Here is a 25,460-nt window from a genome sequence, read left to right as displayed (position 1 = left end):
AAATGTGGTGCTTTAACAGTCAATTTCCAATTACTAATCAAGTCAGAATGCTTAGAGAAGTTGGGACAGTTTGAGATGCTCCAGTTGATACCATGCCAGTGGGTTTATAAATAGAGCATATATATATATATAATGTACAAAAATATTTTGTTTGAATTCTGTATTTCTTGATGGAACTTGAAATTAAAATGGTATTCGCACGACCAAATAAATCTACTGCAACTATTAATAGTTGGGGGAATATTGGCAAGAAGAGTGTTTCTTTTATTCGCTTTTATTTTTAAAGTATTTTTAAGTAAAAAGGGCAGCATCATTTTTAGAGTTTGTTGAGAACTTCAGATATCTAGTCCCCAGAAGCAAGATTCATCATGAGGAATATCTAAGGCCTAACCGAGTTTTCAAAATAGTGCCCACATATACCATACTTGTTGAACAAATTCAGATTTATTGAAAGTAAACATTTACATTGGCTACAATGTTAGAACTATTACAAAGCTGAATAAAAGAGGCTTACGTAGCAATAGAAAGAAAGTGCAGTAAAAAGTGAATAGAGAAAATATTTGGCCTTAGTGATCTTTTGGCAGTATTTACATTATGTACATATTGTTAAATATTTATAGTAACTCTAAGGCACCGAAGGCTAAATAGCAGGTTGCAATACTATTTTGAGCACAAAAGTCAATAAATTTATTGTAAAGAAGGCTGTAGAGTTAAAGAAACATAGGCATGTCTTAATGTTCACATAAAGGAGTGGCTGTATTTTTTAAAATCTCAAATGATACATTAAATATTGGGCAATTGAAGAAATTATTTTCAGGACATTAAATTATGTTGACTATGTAAATAAGCACTATTTTTTTACTGACTTGCTGGTAAATGTATAATGTAATCTATTCTTCAACACAGCTTTTTCACACTCATGGATATGTTTTGTCTAAAAACTATTTGAAATTCCTTTGAACTACAAAAACTTATCCTAATATATCAGAGTGTATACAAAATTCCAAAGAAAAATTTACTGGGTAATAATATACAACAAATTTATAATCTGACAAAAATTGAGCAGGCATTCAATGCTAGAATACTTGAATATTCAGTCTGCCATTCTGGTATAGCAGTTGGGTATTTTAATCCTTTAATTGTTAAGAGTGGGCAATTTTTTGCAGCTTCAGGTGAATGACCATAAAATTGACCCATGTAGAAAACCAGTCTTAAAGGGAACTAATTATCGTTAAATTTTGCAGATTGAAACCCCTTTACTTAACTCAGTGGGTGATAACTATGTTATTCATCACTGGTGACTGAAATATCCATATTACCGTACTGTCAAGAGGTAATTGACAACAAAGATCCAGCATGGTCTTGACTGTTTAATCATTTGATCACTTCTATTTGTAAAATTTTATTTGATCCTTATACTGGAAACCCAATTATCTTAACAGACATTCTATCATTCATCTTGAGGTAGTATTATAATGAAGAATTCAGCAGGACAATAGAATATCATATTTTTAAAATGTGCTTCAAGTGCCACCATGAAATCCATATATTTAGGTGGCAGACAGTTCAAGGTTGAATGTCCCTTCATGACATACTAAATCACTATCTGATGAAGTCATTCAAACTTTAACAAGGATGATGAAGTCTTCCTTAGAATTTTCTAAAACTCCATGCCCTAAGGCAAATTATGGTATTACAGTATAAAGTACTGTTAAAATTCTTTCAGTGATAATAAAAATTCATAGACTTACAAATTAAAAGTTTCCTTTCTTTTAGCTAAGGGGAGAATAATTGAGAGATTTCTTTTCTAAACTCTTAAATTTTTCAATGAGAAATATTATAGCATTAAAATAGCTTGCCTAAGTTTCTTCTACCACATAGTATTTGAGAATAAATTTAAGGAGGTGACACTCTTACATTTAAATTTTAAATTTAAAAACCACTTTCAAATCCAATATTTGACTGAGATTTGTTGAGCAACAAAATAAAAATAATTGTAACAGAATACAATTTAAGGCATCAAAGACCTCACCATAATGTATTTTATAGCACTAGGCTATAAGTATATTATTACTGTTTTTCTCTTCTCGAATGTTTGATCATTTTCTTCTCTTCTTAAATACAGTGGACAATGACAGAGGACAAATTATTCATAGTGAAATGTTTACAAAATCAGTAATGTAGGAAAAAAAGTAGAACTAATAAATTAAGGCTCTTCTTCCTCTACTTTAAGAATGAAAATAAATGATTGCTTTTGCTCGGTGAGTTAATATTAAGCAGTAATGGCTACATCAATAATGTAACTATTACAAAGCATCAGTGAACAGACTTCAAATGATTATAGAAGAACAACACAATATCACATGTTTGGAATCATCAAATAAGTCAAAAGATAATATCTTAAAAGAAGTGACTGAATCAAGGCGTGATAATAATTAAACTTCTAAATTTAAAGGACCTGCTTGGATTTTGAAAGCATGATATTCATCTACTAATAGGTATTGAAATTAGATTCTGTAGGAATAAAGATAAGCATCAGTATACTATAGTATTCCCAACATCAAAAGTCCAATTAAAAGACTGGATTTTAGAATATTGGTTTAAATATTTACTTTCAGAATATTGGCTTAAAAAGGCTCTGACAATTTTTCAAAAAAAGTTAAAATCTGTCAGTCTGCCTTGCAAAAGCATTCAACTGATTATCATTAGAAGACATTATCATAAAAGTTGTCTATTATCTGTAATAATTTAGTAGGCATTAAAGCTATCAATTACTTCCCTTGCTCTGTTAGCTGAATCTACTTTCATGCTTAAGTTGATAGTAGAAGTTTGTATTATGAAGTTTTATCTCCTCTAAATAGTCTCCCTTGAGTTCTCCAAGCTTCCTTTCCAGTTCAGCTTCTAATACTACACTCCTTACTGATTACTCAACTGTTAAATAAACCCTTACTGGATTGGTGTTTTTTAAATTATGCTTGGAGGTACTACAGACAGTTTTTGGAAGTGCCTCAGTGGTCCTAGTGGCCAAACATATGTGGTTTCAGGATTTCAATTTCCAAATCTTACTATTACAGCCTTATATTTATGTCATATATATCAATGTCCCACAAAATTATTTTGAAAAAGTAATTTTGTTACTTTTGTTACTTTTTAAAACACAGTAAAGGGACTTGGGAGACTATGGGAGTCATGGCAGAAAGAAGCAAATAGTCCTCTTGTCCCATGTAAAGTCTTCAAATATCCGGTCACAGAAGACTGAATAAGATACTGTATCTTGGCCCTGCCATACCAATATTATCCTTCAGTCTGGCCTTGAGTTCAGAGGCACAAGTCAAAACAGATCAATATTTTAAGTGGATCCTATCACAATGATGAATATCCCAACCACTTCAAGTCTATTTTTGCAGAAATAAGTGGCATATCAATTATTTACAATATAAGAAAACAAATGATTATGAAATGCTTCCTAGATGGCAACCCTTAACAATGAGGATGACCTTTGTTCTCACCTTTTATACTAAAGGAAATAAGCACAGAATTTATAATATTACACTTGCAAATGAGTGTACATTTAAAATTTTTTCTTTTTAAATAGTGTCAGATATGAGCCTTGATTCAGGGTTTGAATAGAGTGGCAGACTTTCTAATTAAACTGCTCTCATGAATGACCTTATTCCAAAAACATCATGCAGGAAAATAAACACTGTCAATTAAAACTTGTAATGAATAAGAACTTAAAATCCAAAGAAACAGAAATGATTTTGATGAGCACATGATTCAGAATGCTGAGAGCTGGTGTTATTGTTCTCTGTAAAAGTATTCATATTCTTTTAATATAAAAGAAATTTCAAAGTTTGTCTTCCTTCTCAATATGAAAAACAAACTAAGCACAAGTATTAAATGAAAAAATATAAAAAGGCTGGTATGGTATAAATAAATGTTAAAAATATTCTATTGTAGGAAATAAAAATATATATACTGTTTGTTTAAATTCAAGGTCTTTCTTTTAAACATACGATCATTCGAATACAGATTTAGTCCACCAGGGGTGTCTACATACCCCAGATCACAACATTATAACATTATAAAGAGTTTAACTGAAGGGAAAATTCTTTAAACAAGTAGAAAATTTGTTTGCAAATATTTTCAGTGAATGAATAATGATGAATTTGGCTCATATCTTGGTTTATGTCCAGAGAGAACATCATTTTCTTTCCATTGAATGAGAACAGAACTGTGGAGCTATGCCATCTTTGTTGTTAAAATACATATATGTGTACATACACACATATATGCACAATCAGACATTTGATGCATGAATCTATAGATATGTATATTACATACTTTTAGGCAAAGCGCTGCATCTAAGGACCTAATTGTTTTTATATAAGGAAAAATAACAGATTAGGAAACATCCCTCCCCAAAACATTTGAACTTTCATACTGCTGATTATATAGCACATCAGAATGTGCAAACATTATACTTATTGCAAAGTCTCTTATAGATTTAGACGCCATTATAAAATGCTTTCAGTTCTCTTTTGATACACTAAGATGTCGGTATATAATATTAAATTTCCAATTAGAGAGTTTAATATAAAAATATCAGCACAAAACTGTTTTTTCAATCTGTTTATTGTGTGAGGAACCCAAACTTCAGTTTAAGTGCTGTTGTAATTTTATTACTAGATTCCATAACCCTACAATTGGTAAATTATATACCATTTTAGGTATTTAATGATATACTTAGAAATACTAAGAAAAAAATCAGTATTCAAAGGGTTAATTTTGTTTATAATAACAATAAATTATTTTATCATCTTCTTCAGTTCAAAATCCAGCTTTGAACCCGAGGAAGGCTTTCAAATCATGTTAATTAAATGGTGGTCCTTTAACCAGTAGCAGTTTGATTACCAATTACTCGAAGGATCTCTTTGTGAATGCCTCCTTCTTGTGTGTTAATATTTGCGTCTCCCACTTGGCCATCTTCATAGCTAAAACACAAAAACATAAAACATTCAAAAACATTTTCAGAGCATTTAAGACAGCTTAGAAATGCTATCTGACACCTAAAGTACAGTCCACAGGAATCAAGAGAAAGGCAATTCTCAGTTATATGTAATAACATGATCACATTACTAAATGCAGAAAAGGCCACATGACTAAGCACATCATGCCCTGTTTTGCCCCTTCAGTTTAAATTTTAACCCCCCATAAAGCATTGCTTGAATCCAGGAAGCACCCCAGTGTCTTTGGCCCTGCAAACGTTTCCCACAGCAATTGTTATATGAAGCCTGATGAGAAAGAACATACTGACTTCGGTTTTATGTTCCTTGGTTTCTTGACTTCTTTGCTCCACTCCTACGTCAATTATTTCTTTATTTTCTGATCAGTAACACTCTCAGAAAAATCACCTCACCTTCTACCATTGCTCCTGCAGGATTTCTGCCTTTTAATTACTATTCTGTTGTAATCAGTGCTGTATTTTTTTTTCCTTATCACTGGTTATTGTATTTAGTCCAACTAAAACCCTATTCTTATTTATGCTGGTAATACACATAAGAAAACAAGCCTGCTAAGTTTAGCTAAACAACAGAAGTGAAAATACAACATTAAAAGACAGCGATTACTAAGTCCTTTAGAAAGAAATAATTACATTTTAGATGATAATTCATTTCCTCAAATAAACTTACTTGGGCAATAAGAATATCCCAAGAATGAATTTTTAAACTTCCATGATAATATTCAGAGTAGAATAAGTATTGAATTAATTTTATTTCATAAAAATGACTTCAAGACAGAAGCTTTAGAGAAGTGGTGATTACTTCAAAATAGATAACCAGGGGTGTAAGCACAGTGTCTCAGAGATTAATGTGTGCCACTGTTTTTTTCTCACCATACTTAAAATTCTCCTGAAATGGTACAATACAGAAAAGCGAAATAAATGACATATAACAATGAGAAGTTAGGTCTTTATATAACCAGCTGCTTAAAAACCTAGTGATAACTGCATTTGTATCAAGTTTAAACTCCTAAGGGGACTTCCCTGGTAGCTTAGATGGTAAAGAATCTGCCTTTAATGGAGACCCAGGTTTGACCCCGGGGTGGGAAGATTCCCCTGAAGGAAACAGCTACCCACTCCAGTATTCTTGCCTGGAGAAAACGGTGGACAGAGGAGCCTGGAAGGCTACAGTCCATGGGGTTGCAAAGAGTCAGACATGACTGACAGATTGACACTTTTTGTTTTAAACTCCTAAGAAATGGCCCAAGGTTGCCTACTTGGTTAATTCTTACTGTGCAAATACACACATACACATATGTATACATGAGGCATTCAGTGGAGAAACATTAATGTGAAAAAAGAATATGATATATGGGACAAAGCCCAGCTGTAAACATTTTCTCAGGAAATCAAACGACATTCAGTCATGTCCGACTGTTGATGACCCTATGGACCACAGTCCACTAGGCTCCTCTGTCCATGGGATTCTCCAGGCAAGAATACTAGAGTGGGTTGTCATGCCCTCCTCCAGGGGAATCTTCCTGACCCAGTGGTTGAACCTGCAACTCTTCACGTCTCCTGCATTGGCAGGTGGGTTCTTTACCAGTGGTGTCACCTGAGAAGCTCCTGTTACAAACTAGAGAATGTGTAAAGCAAAACACTAGAATTATCCAGATCTAATGAGGTGTTTTGAAGCAAACTCTGTAGAAGTATATTTTATTGGACAAGTAAAATATGTAAGCCTTGTTTTTGAATAAATTCTGGCTACTCACTGGATCAAGAGTAGGTTGAGCCATCCATAATTCTGAGCAAGGCTAGGGAAGCAACCTGGCTTGCAGGCTTGGCCCAGAGGAGATAATGGTGTTTTACCAAACCAACTGAGCTACCCTCTCTAGGATATAGATTACAGAAAACTTTTAAAAGAGATTGACAAAAAGAGTATAAAGAAAACCATATGGCTTTGAGAGAAGTGGGAAGAATGGCAGGTCCTAGAATTGTTTTCTTCTTGATGACTTTCCAATTTCAGGTACCAGTCCACTGTGTAACTCCAGCCTAAATTTCCTCATAGGAGACTATGTCTGTCCTATCTCTATGCTACTTTGGGTATAGTCAACACACCTACTGTGTCCTCTGTGCTTTGGACACAATGTTGAGTAAAATATTCTCATCTTAATAGATATTCCAACCTACACCTCTCTTCTTTTCAATTTAAAATGGATCTTGATTAAAATTTGTCTGTAATACATCATAATTTCCATTTTCTCCTTAACCCACTGCAATTATTCTTCAGGTCCTACTACTATCCTGAAAAATACTGACAACGGTTGCCCACGGCAACCAGAAGACTATATCCACTACATCCACAGCATGGGATACAGCTGATGGCTCTTTTTCGCGAAGCTGTATCATCTCTTCCCTCCTTAGTTGGCCATTTGATTATTAATTTTTGGTCTCCTTCATTGCATTTTCTTCCCTGACCTCCCATTTCTATGCTGGTTTTATTCACAATTCACTCCTCAGTGTTCTTTCTTTTCATCATATGCAAATTCACTTTAGTCTCTCTCACTGTTGTTACTATCAGCCACTTGCTGATTCCTAAAACTGTACCTCCAATCCTTACATCTTGCCCTAACTATACATTTCCTACAGAAATCACGGAGGTGGTGTGTTTAAAACTGAATTTAATTTCTTAATTCAAAACTGACTGCTCTTTTCTATTCTGTCAGTCTTTAAACTTGAAGTACTACCATCTATCAGGAGTAACAGGACAACCAGTTATTCTTGGTTATTCCATGTGCCCAAATCCAATAAATCATCTGGCTATCTCACTTCCACTTTATTCTCACTTGCAACTTCTCTCAATCTGACGCCATCAACTTCGTTTAGGCCTTCATTGGTAAACAAATCTAGTGATAAAAAATTCGATTGCCAATGCAGGAGATGCAAGAGACCTGGGTTTGATCCCTGGGTTGGGAAGATCCCCCGGGGTAGGAAATGGCAACCCCCTCCAGCATTCTGGGCCTGGTAAGTTCCATGGAGAGAGGAGCCAGTGGGGTCACAGAGTAGGACACGACTGAGTGCACACACACACACACACACTATTCATCTAAACGAGTGATTTTCAAATTGCTGGTTGTATATAGTTAGTAGGCTCTGAAATTAATTTAGGTTGTGCAGGCTAGCATTTTTCAATGAAATTAGAATAGAGAAGGGCAGTAAGTACCAATCAAACTTCTTTCCCTAGTCACAATGTCAAATACATTTCTTTTTGTAGTGAGAAACGCTGATCTAGACTATTGTAGTAAACATTATAACTAGTCTTTCTAGCTCTACACTTATCCCCACCATCCTTTCTACAAGACTATTCTCTGCCCTGCTAAAGAGATGCAAACAGCCTTCGCTTCACTTGTAAAACAAAATCCAACCACTGCCATCCACACTAGGATCCTTCCTAATCCAAACATAACTTCCTCTCCAGTCATGTCCCATCACTCTCCCCTCACTCTGTTTTCCATTCAGATGGAAGGGTTTTCTCTACCCAAATACACATTCACTGACACTCAAAAAGCCTTTGAAATTATGGAGAGGAGGTGAGACTCACGTTCTTTAAATAAACTATAATAATTTAGAGAAAGAACATAGGGGAGAAAAGAACAGAAAGAAAGAATGAGAAATTGAGCTGAAAGTATCAAGAAAAATGCTTATTTTTCCATTGTCTGTGAAGCCCACAAAGAAGTACAACAGTTGAAGGCTGAAGGATAAAATTGATCAAAGGCATTTGGGTGTCTGAAACTATGAAGCATATATAATAATAAAGGAAAACTCAACTACCATTTGAATTAGTCAACCAGCAGAGCTTAGTTACATGAATTACTAGTGGCATTGGAGCATTTACTATAATATAGCATATAGACTATTTTGCAGGTATTAGTATTGTAGACAAACACTAAGTTGTTAACATAAAACTGAAGTTTACTTACGCCTAGAAAGCAGCAAAATTTTAAAAAGAAATAGAGCAAGAATGATATCAACAGGAAAGTAATACACTTGAGTGGGGGTTTCTGAAGAAGGAAATATGAAATTATCTGCAAGAAGACAAAAATTACTTATGTTATTAGTAATATAAAAAGTGTGAAAGCGTTGGTCGCTCAAGTGTGGGCAACCCTTGGCGACTCCATGGACTATAGCCAGCCAGGCTCCTCTGTCTATGGGATTCTCCACGTAAGAATACTGGAATGGGTTGCCATTTCCTTCTCCAGGTGATCTTCCTGACCCAGAGATCAAATCTGGGTCTCTCGCTGCGTTGGCAGGATTCTTTACCATTGGCGTCACCTGGGAAGCCCATAGCAGCTTTTGGACAGTTTTAAGATTGGTACACATGCATGCGTTTTCTGATTTCCTATATCTGGAATCCAGAAATGGTAGTACTGCTTTTCATTAGCTGCAGAGAGAAGAAATTCACTGTGAACTGAATGACAGCACGTCTCCAAAGTTCCTGTAAGAAATCTGATGCTCTAAATGCATTGTCTACTTCACAGCCCATGTAGAAATCTCTTATTAAGTTAGAACATTCAGTCTTTTGTCATTGCTTTCATTCAATATGTATTAAGTGTTTCTGCATAAGACATAAGATTCCCAAACACAGAATTTGCATTTTACTCGGGGAGATAATAGAGTTATGCAATTAACTGGAGGACAAGGCAGCCTGGGTGAACAAAGAAAGGGCAAGCAGAACTCACAGTAAAGACAGAGATCCTGTCTGACTGGGATGCCAGGAAAGGCCCATGGAAAAGACCATATAGACAAGCCTGGAAAGACTGACTAAAGGCTGAAGTGGTGAGAAGGCCAAGCACTGGGACTGACTGAGCAAAGGCACAGTAAATGGGAAAAACGATTCCAAGTTTTTTCAAGGAATGGCCTGGAAAATAATTTTATTCAATGAGTGGTTTATATGGATAATTGAAGTCAAGTCAGATGGGCACCATGTTGCAGAATGCCATGTTTTTTTTTGTTTGTTTGTTAATAACTATTAGCCTTCATGAGCAAGGAATAATCAAACTCTCCTTTGGAAAAATAATGTGGTATAAATTGAATGATCTTACTCAGTGCAGTTCAGTTCAGTCGCTCAGTCCTGTCCGACTCTTTGCGACCCCATGAATCACAGCACGCCAGGCCTCCCTGTCCATCACCAACTCCCGGAGTTCACTCAAACTCACGTCCATCGAGTCCGTGATGCCATCCAGCCATCTCATTCTCTGTCGTCCCTGTCTCCTCCCACCCCCAATCCCTCCCAGCATCAGAGTCTTTTCCAGTGAGTCAACTCGTCGCATGAGGTGGCCAAAGTATTGGAGTTTCAGCTTTAGCATCAGTTCTTCCAATGAACACCCAGGACTGATCTCCTTTAGAATGGACTGGTTGGACCTCCTTGCAGTCCAAGGGACTCTCAAGACTTCTCCAATAACCGTTGTTAACTCTAAGGGGGGAATATGATGGGTCACTGTCTCTCTTTCAACTTGCTTTTGATTTCAGTTTCTGTACATTGGACAGGTACCACTAGTGTAATAATGGCAATGTTTTTTTATAATCTGGCAGTATAAAAAAAAAGGTGAGGAGCAATGAAGAAAGCAGAAGCATGGAAAATAACTAGCAACCTTCTGGTGTACTGCAGGGAGTTTACGATACACATGGAAACAAATCTGTTTACAGAAGAAAATTGTGAAAAGATGTACTTGGGAACTGATGACTAGCAAGCAAGGAAAAAGAAACTGAAAACTACAGCTCAGGTTCCAAGTCTCCTTGACGTATGAAGTGACTGCAGAGATGGAGGGAGTTGTGAAAGCAGCTAGGGGATTTAGCAATAATAGGCTCCACTTTGTACATAATGATTTGAAGGTATTAGTCGACTTTGGAGGGGAGGGAAATATCCAGCAAGCAGTTATAAAATTGGCATTTCATTCATTCCTACTTATCTGCCAAGTACTATGCTACTGAGCTACGTAGTCCCCAATCTCAAGAGGCATACAGGGTAGTAACGGGAGGAGACAATACATAAAAAAGAACAATCCAATCATAGAAACACATCCAGGGTGTTACATAGTAGCAAAAAGGAGCAGCACAAAGGCATCAAGAGAAGTTTCTGGGAGGAGGGAAGATATACACTAAGTTTTAAAAGAGGAGTGGGAATTAGACAGGCAATACTGAAGAGATACGCAACAGGGAAAAGAATGAAAGAGAAGATCCAAGCTTAATGAAGAAAGGAAAGAAGAACCATGGAGTGTGGAAATCCCAGCATACAGGTCAGGTTGCACAGCGTCACATCCCAGGTGTAAAACAGCGGCCAGTGGAAAATGATGGGCCATGCAGCTGGGCATCTCTTCCTCCTTCAACACAGTGGTGTTGAAAAAAAGAACAAAGCATCAAAGAGTCAGTTGGTTCCCTTTGTAAAGGAGACTGGACTTTATCTTATAAGCAGTAAGCAGCTATCAAAGACTTTTAAGTAGGGGAGTGATGTGGCAGTTTCAATCTTGGAAAGAGATCTGGTTTAGAGACAGAGAAATTGGATTTATTACAGACTGGGGATGAAGCAAAGCTCTCAGATCATATCAGTTTGATGTCACACAGCTTATGTCACTGAGCCATGACTGAATGTCCTGTCATCTAACTTCATAAATAAGCTGTCTCCTTGCTATGTTCCCATTCAAACACTGTGTATTTTTTGCAAAATCATGGTGCAATGTATCTCTTATTTCTCAAAATAGCCATTCTACAGTTCTCATTTCATAAACTTTTCTTATAGCTACCTTTTTAAAATATATTTCAAACTCTGACCTAAAATAAAACCCATACATATTCCAAAACATTTTCTCTTTTGTGCCCCTGCCCCCATTTTGTTCATTAAAAATTTATTGAAAAGCAGCTGTGTATCATATACCATACAAGCTGATTCAGGGCATGCAGGGCAGTAAAAAACAACAACAACAACAATAGGAGTTCTGCCCTTTAAGAGTTAACATATAGCCTCATGAAAGAGTCAGACACAATGAATAAACTGAATTTAAATGGAAGTTCTGCATTGAGCTGTAGGAATATCAGGAAGAAAGGTTAATTTTTATTAGGAGCTTCACAGAAGAGGTGGTATTTGAGCTAGACCTTAAAAAGCAGATTTAGATAGGGATTTCTGAAATTTAGCACAGATACCTGCTTCACTCCAGAACCTGAAAATACCCCACATCTCTTTTCTGCAGATGGTCTGTTTTATTTTGTCCTTCCTGCTCTTAAATTTCTGAACATCTTGAAATGTTTTGAAAATATTTACCTTATATCGATATGACAAAGAAAATACAATAACAGTTCATTTGCAAATCTCCCTGCTCTAAATCAAAGAACCATGGGAGCATTAAAGATTTAGGTTGTAACATCTGATAGATACAAAAACCTGGTAATTCTTAAAGTGTCCTCGGTCCCGAGTAGCTGAGGGAGATGTACTCCCATCTCTAAAGTTTTCACTATGGCAGTGATGGGGGCAGTGTTGAGCATGGGGTGCCCATGGCTCTAGATGTGCCCAATCAATTACCTTCTCTTGGATTTTATTATTTATTCCCATTTATGGAAAATATCAATAGTAAGTTTTCCTCTCCAGCTTTAAAATCCCCATTTACTGTGAAATAAACATTTTTGTTGTATGTGATCAGAGCACAATGTGGTTGTCACATCCCGTTTAAGCCTAAATTCTGGCCCTTTAAAAACAGCTGCCTGCTTTCCACATATTGACGGCTTTGTGCACATCAGTCTCAAGATCAGTAACAAAATCAAGCTTTAGCTTGATCAATTCCTAGACACTCAAAACTGGCTGGAACCTGTTCTTAAAATCCGAATTACTACATTTTGCCTGAAGCATATATATTTGGTTAAGTTTATTCATTTTTGGAATTTTCCAACAAAATTTTTTTCAAACTTCTTATTCTTCTGTTTTCCCTATCTGATATTGTCCTTTAAATTTTTTCTGATGCCCTAATCCCTAAAATTCCCCTGTTTCCCCCTCACTCTCTGCTATTGTTTACTTCTTGGGAAGAAGGTGATTAGACTATCACACAGCTGTTTTAGTCTCACCTTCATTCTGGAAATCAGATTGCATGGCATTTATTATAATTCACTACTTTATATCCTGCTGCTGCTGCTGCTGAGTCACTTCAGTCGTGTCCGACTCTGTGTGACCCCCTAGACAGAAGCCTACCAGGCTCCCCCGTCCCTGGGATTCTCCAGGCAAGAACACTGGAGTGGGTTGCCTAGTCATCGGGAAAAGCTCTTAACTAGAAATCACACAATGTGTAAAATAAATAAATAAAATAAGAACAGAAATTTAGTTTCTGTCCGATTATAGAATACTTGTGAAAACTCATTTTTTCTCCCCAATTTATTTTTTTCCTAGATGCTGCCGCTCACTAGGGAGGCCCATCACTAGTAGAAGTCTGTGATTATATCTTTTATAAAGAAAGAAACTGATGGTTGTAATTAGACTGTACATTCACTAGTGAATGGATTTCCCTTTTGATATATTTTGAATCTTATCAATTTTCCTTAGTCTCTTCTCTCCTGAGGGATGAAGGATGAAATCTCATTTGTGTTTATAAAGAAATGAAAATCATTACCTTAATAGAAATTTCCCCTCTGTAATACTTGGAAAATATCTGAGGATACTGAAAGCATTTTCTTCTCTTGTCTTCAGATGGTCTTTCCTCATTTTTTCTTATGAAATACCGAAATCCTTCTCTCCAATCAATATCCACACATGTGCCCTACTGATTTAGTTTAGATATAATTTGTGTAAAACTGCAAAGAAATAATACTACTTCTGAGCACTTCCATATCTAAAGTTGTTCATTTAGCTCAACAAATTTGAATTTTAGCATAACACTAAATGGGGCTTCCCAGGTGGTGCTAGTGGTAAAGAACCTGTCTGCCAATACAGGAGACACAGTTCAATCTCTGGGTGGAGAAGATCTCCTGGAGAAGGGAATGGCAACCCACTCCAGTATTTTTGCCTGGAGAATCATGGACAGAGGAGCCTGGAGGGCTACAGTCAATGGGATCGCAAAGAGTTGGACATGACTGAAGCAACTTAGCACACATAACACCAAAAGGAATAGATTAACTAATTAGTGATAGGCTAAGAAAAGGACTCTGGAGTTCTATTCCATCAAAATTTCCAGCTCATCATACTCACTGAAAAACTTTGTGATTGGAGGTGTCTTCTAGAAAGTCAATCTTCTAACAATGAATAAGAAACAAAATGAGCAGGGAAGAAGAAGAAGAAAAAAAAAAATTCAATGACTGCCTTTCACAAGAGACTTGTGCTGTGCTATAACTTCATCTGAATTATAACCTTAAAAAGCAGATGCTTTCCTGGGAGTCTCCTGAGCCATGGAACACCCTTCTCTACCTTGTCTTTTGCCCCAGGAGGCTGACTGTATGGACTTGATCAATAATTTCCCTTGCCTTCTAGTTTCTGGTAGAGTTTGGCCAATGGGGTGTCCCAGCAGGGCACTGACAGGAGGGAAACATCAAGGTTTTGCTTGGTTCTGCCCCACAAGGGCCCCCTGGACTGCCTACATCTCTGAAGTGATGGCCATGACTCCTTTCATGGAGTCATGATGAGCTAGAAATGACTCCTGCCAGGTTCTCATAACTGCTTTCTCTTGTCTTTAGGGACTGGAAGATGACTAACAGCTCTGGTGCTACTAGATGCAGGTTATTGTCCTAGACCTATGATTTCCAAATAACCGCACTTTTGTAAGTAATCTAATGTGTATATCTACCTAGATACATATAAGATCTGTATGTATGTATATGTACACTTATATACACAGGTATACATACATACGGGCCTTCCCTGGTGGCTTAATGCTAAAGAACCCACCTGCCAATGCAGCAGATGTGGGTTTGATCCCTGGGTTGGGGAGATCCCCTGGAGTAGGAAATGGCAACCCACTCCAGTATTCTTGTCTGGAAAATTCCATGGAGAGAGGAGCCTGGCAGATGACAGTCCACGGGGTCCCAAAAGAGTCAGATGTGACTTAGCGACTAAACAACAACACAATACATACATATACAGTGGTTAAAGAGACCATGTTTTTCTTCAAATCTTCTAAGCTAATGGCTTTTAAACATCCATGTTTTTCACAGCTTATTAAAATAAAACAAAAACATTAACCTGATGAGAAAATGCTGTGCTGTGCTTAGTTGCTCAGTCGTGTCTGGCTCTTTGCAACCCCATCTACTCTAAGCCTTCCTGGCTCCTCTGTCTATGGGGATTCTCCAGGCAAGAATACTGGGGTGGGTTGCCATGCCCTCCTCCAGGGGATCTTCTCAACCCAGAGATCGAACCCAGGTCTCCTGCACTGCAGGCGGATTCCTTACCGTCTGAGCCACTAGGAAAGCCCTGATGAGAAAGTGAAAGAAAGTAACATCGCTCAGTCGTGTCCGACTCTTTGCAACCCCATGGACAGTAGCCTGTACCACGCTCCTCGGCTCATGGGATTTTCCAGGCAAGAGTACTGAAGTGGGTTGCCATTTCCTTCTCCAGAGGATCTTCCCGACCCAGGGATTGAACCCGGGGCTTCTGCATTATAGGCAGACGTTTTACTGTTTGAGCTACCAGGGAAGTCCATGAGAAAGTATTTGTTATATTTTGGCAGCTTAAGTGACCAAACAATAATGTAGTTACTATTACCTCATTTATGGAAAAGACAGTAACGTAGGATTTTAAGCCTTTACACTTACACAAAAAAGAATCTTGTGCAGACATGATCAGTATTTGGGACGACCCATATCTCTCCATGTTTGTGCAGGTCAGGTGAGGTGATCACTGTAAAGGGAAGATAAAATTAAAGAACTATTTTATTCTAAATTACTATATCCCTTTTCTTAGAAATCCAAAAGCAATGCATGTACAAATTAACATATGACAAATGTTTCATCTTATTAAACTATCAAAAAATGTAAATAAAAACAGTGAAATGCCAGGTAGCAATTTTATATTTGGAACAGACTTAGCATAACAATAGGAAGGAAATCACTTTGTACTTATGATGGTAAACAGGTCCTGACTTGGGAACTAGGTAGAAGGCAACCTAGCATCCTCTACAACTATCAAATGTTGAAGAACCTAAAAGACAGTTAACAGTGGTTACCAAAACTCCCAACAGAAGAAGAAAAAATGAACTTCTAGCCAAAGTCAGATTTTAAAGCAAGAACAAAGGAAAGTATATGATATTGTAAATCACTTCCTATCCCAAGTTCAGAAAAGAAGAATAATTTCAGTGTAGGAACAAGAAAGACCTCCTGGGTTATCTACTCAGTGCTCAGTTCATCTTTCAGATTTTTCATGGTATTATACATTCAGAAACCAACATAAAGAGGAAGGGGTATAGATGAACATTAGAGATGAACAACACATGATCAGAAAGAGATAATTACTCTTTTGAGATAGCTGCCAAGAATAAAATATAGCTCTATTTGAAATCTTGCCAGTTCTGCTGTTTTAACCTTTATGATCTCAGTTGTATTTTCCATCTATGCTTTTCGAGATGGTCATAAGGACCAAAGCTTTCACTAGTCCATTATGAGCATTTTTTAAAACACTTAAATTCTTAAATACTGGTAAGATTGAGAATAAATGCTATGAGGATTATAAAACTTTCAACTTACCTTCACATAAGGCTATGCATTTTAAGTTACGGCTTTGCAGGAATTGGGATTGCTGTCCTTTCTTCTGTGACTAAATTCCAAAAGAATTTAAAAATTAGAGTAAAAATGGAAGTCACTCAAGTGAAAAGAATCATCATTAAAAAGTCATCGTCACTAAAATAGTGCCAGAGTTTTAAAAAATGGCCTTTCTCAACTAGCAGTAATATCCTTGAGTTCTCTCTTAATGTCAATCTATATTTGTTACATCACTTAATTTCTGTACATAATCATAAATAAATCACTTTCAAAATAAGCGACCTGACAATACTTAAAGTTCAGGAGCCCCACAACACAGAATCAGAACTCAAATTTAGTTCTACTGGAAGTCTGGCATCTCTATTTAGAGGGAAACAAAGCTGCATTATCTCTTCAAACATTATAATCAATTTTTCTAGATCACCTAACTATTCAAAATCAAACCATTTTTATAACACATTAAGCCACAGAGGTTTCAGAAACACCTCATGTAGAAAATCTGGGGGTTTGTTTTTGTTTTCAGATATTAGCTTAGTTACACTCTTTTTTTAAAAAAATCTAAAGTCACATTATTCATCAGATGGATTTTAATTTGTCCAGAATGCTTGTTTTCTCTGAAACAACAAGGGATTTGTGCTTGCTTTTCTCTATGCCTGGAATGTTCTTTCTTCCAGAGGGCCAAATGGCTCGTGCACTCATCACTTATAGGTCTTTACTCAACCAGAACCTTCTCAGAGCATTCTTTCCCCATCATCCTATTTAACATTCATTCGAGTTCCATCTTCAATCCATAGCATTCAGCATCCCCTTTCCCTGATTTTTATCCAGAAGATTTACCACCATCTAACATTTTACTAAAATAAATATTTAATTAATTTATTAAAGTTTTCCTGGATGTGGACCATTTTAAAAGTATTTATCGAATTTGTTACAATATTACTTCTGCTTTATGTTTTGGTTTTTTGGTCCATAGGTATGTGGGATCTTTAGTCTCTGACCAGGGACTGAACCCTCAACCTCTACACTGGAAGGTAAATTTCTAACCACTGGACCATCAGGAAGTCCCATATTTAATTTATGTATATCCACTCAGTAGAATGCAGGTTTCAAGAGGATTTGTCTATCGTAGATTATCACTCGGAGAAGGCAATGGCAAGCCACTCCAGTACTCTTGCCTAGAAAATCCCATGGATGGAGGAGCCTGGTAGGCTGCAGTCTGTGGGGTCGCTAAGGGTCAGACTCGACTGAGCGACTTCACTTTCACTTTTCACACATTGGAGAAGGAAATGGCAACCCATTCCAGTGTTCTTGCCTGGAGAATCCCAGGGACGGGGGAGCCTGGTGGGCTTCCGTCTGTGGGGTCACACAGAGTCGGACACGACTGAAGTGACTTAGCAGCAGCAGCAGCAGCAGCAGATTATCACTACAGCTCAATGACTAGGAGATGTCCAGCATTTTAGTAGAAGCTCAATAAATATTTGCTGCATACTGATTGAATAAAGGCATCTGGATGATTATATGTTAGGGTTAGTTTTGTTTCTGTATGAGTAATGCCTAAAATAATCTTGCAGATTTAAAAAGCCTGAGTATTTATCAAAATCTTGCTGACTAAGGGCACTAGAGTTCAGCCATCAGAGACAGTCACCCAAGTTGCTACAATACCTGTGATGCGTTGCTGTTTTTACTGCTTGAAGCTGGCTCATCCTTGGCTGACACCTTCTGCTTCTTGTTCATCCCTAAAAACATAAGCAAGGTAATAATTTAGGGACAAAGCTGTATGATGCAGCTCAAAATACAATCCATCTACACTGCCAAGTTCCACTTTAGGCAAAGGCTTGACAGCATCAAGCCACAGACGGTCACAAACGGCTCCTGAAGGAGCAGCCACTGTGCCCTGAGCAAGGAGAGTGGAAAGTCAGTGGGTTTGAAAGTTCTGGTCAAGTTACAAAGTGGAAAATACAGTTTTTTTTTCTTTGTGTTGAAAAGAAGGATAGGCTCACCTCTTGCATAAAGTTGATATAATCAGAAAATTTTTAAAACTTGATTTTAAAAGGCTTTTAGGACCAAACTTTCGTTCTTATCATCTGGTGATGAGAAAATAGATAAAGGGTGGGAAATAGGAACAATTAAAAAAAATTAATACTGCCACTTCATGAGTTGCTAATATATGCTCAATACCTATAGAATTCACTATTCCTCCTAATAAAGGAAAACTAAGTCCTTTTGTCTATGATACTCACAAATCTTACCAGACTCTGTTAACTCCATGGCTTTTTTACTGTGAAATATTTCAGACAAAATATAAATAAAATTCCTATCTGTTTAGAATAGGTAGATTTGTAGCTATACTTTAAAAAAAATGCTCATCTACTATCCTGAAGTTGAGATGCCTGTTTGTTACTGTTTCAATAAAAGGCTTAATGAAAATGGGTAAAGTCTATGGGCCAAATTGCAAATGGTGTGACCTAAGCATTTTCCAAAACAGACATTCCCCCAAAGATGCAGAAGTGGGTGGAATCAAGTTGAGAAACAGGCCTAAGGTTTCAGAGGCAATTCTGAGGGAAGTCAAAGTGTGTTAGTCACTCAGTCATGTTTGATTCTTTGCAACCCCGTGGGCTGTAGCTCTCCAGGCTCTTCTGTCCATGGGAATCTCCAGTCAAGAATACTGGAGTGGGTAGCCATTCCCTTCTCCAGGGGATCTTCCCAACCTAGGGATCGAACCCAGGTCTCCTGCAATGCAGGCAGATTCTTTACCATCTGAGTCACCAGGGAAGCCCTATCTGAGGGAAAGGCAGAGGCTATTACATGCAGACACTGGTCTGCTCTGTATCTCCTATACCTGCAGCCTTCAAAATCAAGTATGAAGGTACTTGAACTTATGGGTAGAGGTTCTTACTTTTTCTTTTCAGATCAAGGACACTTAAAAAATTGGATGAAAGCTATGGATCCTCCTTCCAGATAGATGTGCATTCACACAGACAAACTTCACATTCATTTGTATGAATGAACCTCCACGAACCCATCTAAAGAGTCTGTACACCAGGATATGAAGCAGGAAATCGCAGCACTTGGTGATTTGTTGTGTTTTTCTTATCTATGCTGAGGTTGCATTTATTTATTAAAACTGGTTTTATATTACTTTTTTATTGTGTTCTAGTTTAGTAAGATTTAGAGTCTGACATAAGCTGATTTGAATCATCTTCTCCACTTAACTATGTTATTTTCTTTCCTATACTATCTTATTGTTCTGATATTTATTTTCCAAGTGTTATTTGGGCATACTGTATTTTCAAAGATCACTGAAACAATATTTCTCAACAATATGCTTTTCAGCTATGTGACTTCGCTGCTCTTTCATCAGGAAATGGAGTCTAATTCCCCAGCCCTTGAATCTGGAGGGCCTTATGACTGCTCTGACCAGTATCTGTATATGGGAAGCAGCACCACGTGACTTCTGACGCTGAGTCATAACAGGCATACATGTCCTCTTAGGACATGTACTCTGGAAAAGGTCAGGATAGAACTCTGAGAAATCAGATGCTGTGGCTGAAAGAGTATGAACTTGGACAAAGGAATCAGAGAGGTGAGCCTGGTTAATGTTCCCCTGGTTATTAGACCTCTCTAAGTCTCCTTTTCTATAACATGACGATCTTAAGACTTACCATACAGGCACCACATGAACAACATCTCCTGAAGTTGTTTAATGGAATCATGTAACCACACACACACACACACACACAAGCACATAAGCAAAACCAGCTATATATATGCAGGCATACATCATGCCAAACAGAAAAGCATTTAAAAGTCTAACAGGAAAAGCACTAAACACTGAGACTAGGAAAGGAGGAAAAATTTTCATCTGTTAATTTATACCATTCTGTGTAGTTTCAATTTAACAAAGAGCATAATTACTTTATATTTAAACAATACAGTTTTGTTCTAAAAAAAAAAGCCTGATCAAAGTGAAATATTCCAAAGAAATATTGCGAAGAAAAAACACCCCAAGTTTTTACTACCTAAAGATTACAGATGCTAACAATTTAGTAATCATTCTTGCCATATTTTGAACTCACGAGGCTCCTCCTTAGCACATGCTTTCAATTTATTCCAAAATTAAAACAATGTCACCAAAATATTAACAACAAATTGTCAACAAGTAGTATGGAGAAGGCAAAGGCACCCCACTCTAGCCTGGAAAATCCCAAGGACAGAGGAGCCTGGTAGACTGCAGTCCATGGGGTCACTAAGAGTCGGACACGACTGAGCATCTTCACTTTCACTTTTCACTTTCATGCATTGGAGAAGGTAATGGCAACCCACTCCAGTGTTCTTCCCTGGAGAATCCCAGGGACTGGGGAGCCTCGTGGGCTGCCATCTATGGGGTCACACAGAGTCAGACACAACTGAAGCGACTTAGCAGCAGCAGCAGCAGTATTGTTTTGAGGGTATCTTTCTAAACCTAAGCTTTCCATATCATTTAAAACTTTTTTATGGATATATAATAATACAATACAATTCAATGGACATGAATTTGAGAAAACTCCAGGAGACAGTGAAAGACAGGGAAGCCTGGTGTGCTGCAGTCCATGGGGTTGCAAAGAGTTGGACATGACTGAGCAACTGAACAATAGCATAATGATCCGAAGGTAAGAAGTTGGCATGGTACAGAATTACATTCAATGATAGTGGATTAATTTGTAGATCAACTTTACAGTGCTCTCCATAATACTCTGTACATACTATATTATCAATGTTTCATGAAGATGGAATAAAAATAGAAATGACTGAAAATTAAAAGTAACATTAAAATTTGTCAATTTTTGTAATTAACAAAACATATATTCTATGTTATATGCTAGGGGAAATATAAATATTGGCATGTGAGCTTTGTTTTTATTTCTGACATTTATCAAATGAATTTAATACAAATACATCAAATAAGCTTTGTTCACTTGAAAAAAACGTTGTATAGCTCAGTTGGTAAAAAGTCTGCCTACAATGCAAGAGACCTGGATTTGATTCCTGGGTTAAAGAGAAGGAAATGGAGAAGGAAATGGCAACCCATTCCAGTATTTTTGCCTGGAGAATCCCATGGACAGAGGAACCTGGCAGGCTATAGTCCCTGGGGTTGTCTGGCAGGCTATAGTCCCTGGGGTTGTAAGAATCGGAGATGACTTAGTGACTAAAACACCACCACCACCTGGAACATACAACAACAGCAAAACCCTAATAAATTTGAGGTTAGAAATGGAACACAAGCTTACCTGAGTAACCAAATGATATGCTTGACATTGGACTAAGATAGATTCCACTTCCATACATTGCACCGTGGAGCTAAAATGGAAAGAGGTAGGAGAGGAAGCGGTCAGTTCATGGTTTTAAATGTTAATATTTCACAAGAGAGGACCATCGTCTCATGCTGGAACACTTAGCTCTTAGAAAATGTTAAAGCTCTTATTCCAAGGTCTATTTGGAATTTAAAAAGAGTACTAATATCTTTGTCCTTAAAATTAAGAATGCATTGATATATGGAAAATGACAGCCAAGGGAAAAAATCCTTAGAAAAGATTTTCCATCCTATCAATGACAGAGAGTCACTTAGCATAATATACTGAAGTAGTATGTTAATGGCTCTAAAATACTGAAAACAGGCTGAAACATATATGACAGAAGGTTGATTAGGACTCAACTATTTGTAATAAAATATCCTATTCAGATTTTCATTATACAACACTGTCACCCTATTCTTCTCCTCCTTCAAATTTTTCCACTTACAGAGTACTTTATTAACTGAAATTGTGACTATGGCAGAAAGTGAAGAGGAACTCAAAAGCCTCTTGATGAAATTGAAAGAGGAGAGTGAAAAGGTTGCCTGGAAGCTCAACATTCAGAAAACAAAGATCATGGCATCTGGACCTATCACTTCATGGAAAATAGATGAAAAACAGTGGAAACAGTGTCAGACTTTATTTTTTGGGGCTCCAAAATCACTGCAGATGCTGACTGCAGCCATGAAATTAAAAGACGCTTACTCCTTGGAAGGAAAGTTATGACCAACCTTGATAGTATATTGAAAAGCAGAGACATTACTTTGCCAACAAAGGTCCGTCTAGTCAAGGCTATGGTTTTTCCCGTGGTCATGTATGGATGTGAGAGTTGGACTGTGAAGAAAGCTGATCACCGAAGAACTGATGCTTTTGAACTGTGGTGTTGGAGAAGACTCTTGAGAGTCCCTTGGACTGCAAGGAGATCCAACCAGTCCATTCTAAAGGAGATCGATCCTGGATGTTCATTGGAAGGACTGATGCTAAAGCTGAAACTCCAATACTTTGGCCACCTTATGCGACGAGCTGACTCACTGGAAAAGACTCTGATGCTGGGAAAGGTTGGGGGCGGGAGGAGAAGGGGACGACAGAGAATGAGATGGCTGGATGGCATCACTGACTCTGTGGACATGAGTTTGAGTGAACTCCAGGAGTTGGTGATGGACAGGGAGGCCTGGAGTGCTGTGATTCATGGAGTCGCGGAGAGTCGGACACGACTGAGCGACTGAACTGAACTGAACTGACTAGTGTACTACTCAGAACAATTAAAATTCTCTAATAGTACTTCCAATTTCTAGGGCCCTCATACCCTTTTTATTGTGCACCAAATGTTAATTCAATCAATTTGTATTTATGGACATTTATATTTAATTGTTCCCTTGGTATTTCTACTTTTCTTGAAGAGATCTCTTGTCTTTCCTATTCTGTTGTTTTCCTCTATTTCTTTGCATTGATCACTGAGGAAGGCTTTCTTATCTCTCCTTGCTATTCTTTGGAACTCTGCATTCAGATGCTTATATCTTTCCTTTTCTCCTTTGCTTTTCGCTTCTCTTCTCTGAGCTATTTGTAAGGCCTCCTCAGACAGCCATTTTGCTTTTTTGCATTTCTTGTCCATGGGGATGGTCTTGGTCCCTGTCTCCTGTACAATGTCACGAACCTCCGTCCAGAGTTCATCAGGCACTCTATCTATCAGATCTAGTCCCTTAAATCTATTTCTCACTTCCACTGTATAATCATAAGGGATTTGATTTAGGTCATACCTGAATGGTCTAGTGGTTTTCCCTATTTTGTTCAAATTAAGGCTGAATTTGGCAATAAGGAGTTCATGATCTGAGCCACAGTCAGCTCCTGGTCTTGTTTTTGCTAGCTGTATAGAGCTTCTCCACCTTTGGCTGCAAAAAATATAATCAATCTGATTTCGGTGTTGACCATCTGGTGATATCCATGTGTAGAGTCTTCTCTTGTGTTGTTGGAAGAATGTGTTTGCTATGACCAGTGCGTTCTCTTGGCAAAACTCTAATTAGCCTTTGCCCTGCTTCATTCTGTGCTCCAAGGCCAAATTTGCCTGTTACTCCAGGTGTTTCTTGACTTCCTACTTTGCATTCCAGTCCCCTATAATGAAAAGAAATGGTATGGACCTAACAGAAGCAGAAGATATTAAGAAAAGGTGGCAAGAATACACAGAAGAACTGTACAAAAAATATCTTCATGACCAAGAATCACAATGGCGTGATCACTCACCTAGAGCCAGACATCTTGGAATGTGAAGTCAAGTGGGTCTTAGAAAGCATCACTATGAACAAAGCTAGTGGAGGTGATGGAATTCCAGTTGAGCTATTTCAAATCCTGAAAGATGATGCTGTGAAAATGCTGCACTCAATATGCCAGCAAATTTGGAAAACTCAGCAGTGGCCACAGGACTGGAAAAGGTCAGTCTTCATCCCAATGCCAAAGAAAGGCAATGCCAAAGAATGCTCAAACTACCGCACAATTGCAGTCATCTCACACGCTAGTAAAGTCATGCTCAAAATTCTCCGAGCAAGGCTTCAGCAATACAAGAACCGTGAACTTCCAGATGTTCAAGCTGGTTTTAGAAAAGGCAGAGGAACCAGAGATCAAATTGCCAACATCTGCTGGTTCATCGTAAAAGTAAGAGAGTTCCAGAAAACCATCTATTTCTGCTTCATTAACTATGCCAAAGCCTTTGACTGTGTGGATCACAATAAACTGTGGAAAATTCTGAAAGAGATAGGAATGCCAGACCACCTGACCTGCCTCTTGAGAAATCTGTATACAGGTCAGGAAGCAACAGTTAGAACTGGACATGGAACAACAGACTGGTTCCAAATAGGAAAAGGCTGTATATTGTCACCCTGCTTATTTAACTTATATGCAGAGTACATCACAAGGAACGCTGGGCTGGAAGAAGCACAAGCTGGAATCAAGATTGCCGGGAGAAATATCAATAACCTCAGATATGCAGATGACACCACTCTTATGGCAGAAAGTGAAGAGAAACTAAAAAGCCTCTTGAAAGTGAAAGAGGAGAGTGAAAAAGTTGGCTTGAAGCTCAACATTCAGAAAACTAAGATCATGGCATCTGGTCCCATCACTTCATGGCAAATAGATGGGGAAACAGTGGAAACAGTGTCAGACTTTATATTTTGGGCTCCAAAATCACTGAGGATGCTGATTGCAGCCATGAAATTAAGACGCTTGTTTCTTGGAAGCAAAGTTATGACCAACCTAGATAGCATATTAAAAATCAAAGACATTACTTTGCCAACAAAGTTCCGTCTTGTCAAGGCTATGGTTTTTCCAGTGGTCATGTATGGATGTGAGAGTTGGACTGTGAAGAAAGCTGATTGGCGAAGAATTGATGCTTTTGAACTGTGGTGCTGTAGAAGACT

At 37.6% G+C, this 25,460-nt stretch overlaps 1 protein-coding gene across 3 annotated transcripts in view; it reads right to left on the bottom strand.

The window, feature by feature from the left end:
* Positions 1–230: 230 nt before the first annotated feature.
* Positions 231–25,460, bottom strand: part of PARP8 (poly(ADP-ribose) polymerase family member 8) — a 197,190-nt gene continuing 171,960 nt past the window's right edge. For 2 of the 3 annotated variants that reach the window (XM_055422074.2, XM_055422073.2), the window contains exons 23-27: positions 21,991–22,060; positions 18,386–18,459; positions 16,709–16,778; positions 15,782–15,866; positions 235–4,994 (exon numbers count right to left, since the gene is read on the bottom strand). In XM_055422074.2, coding sequence (XP_055278049.2) covers positions 4,892–4,994; positions 15,782–15,866; positions 16,709–16,778; positions 18,386–18,459; positions 21,991–22,060 — 402 coding nt within the window. In that variant the 3' untranslated portion in view covers positions 235–4,891. Of the gene's footprint in view, positions 4,995–14,225; positions 14,270–15,781; positions 15,867–16,708; positions 16,779–18,385; positions 18,460–21,990; positions 22,061–25,460 lie in introns of all 3 variants that reach the window. The other variant, XM_055422075.2, reaches the window with a different exon arrangement.

The sequence above is a fragment of the Moschus berezovskii genome, chromosome 18, assembly GCF_049115385.1.
Source record: "Moschus berezovskii isolate FMDL1 chromosome 18, NW_MosBer_1.0, whole genome shotgun sequence".
NCBI lineage: Eukaryota > Metazoa > Chordata > Mammalia > Artiodactyla > Moschidae > Moschus > Moschus berezovskii.
This window is presented reverse-complemented; position numbering and strand designations above follow the sequence as displayed.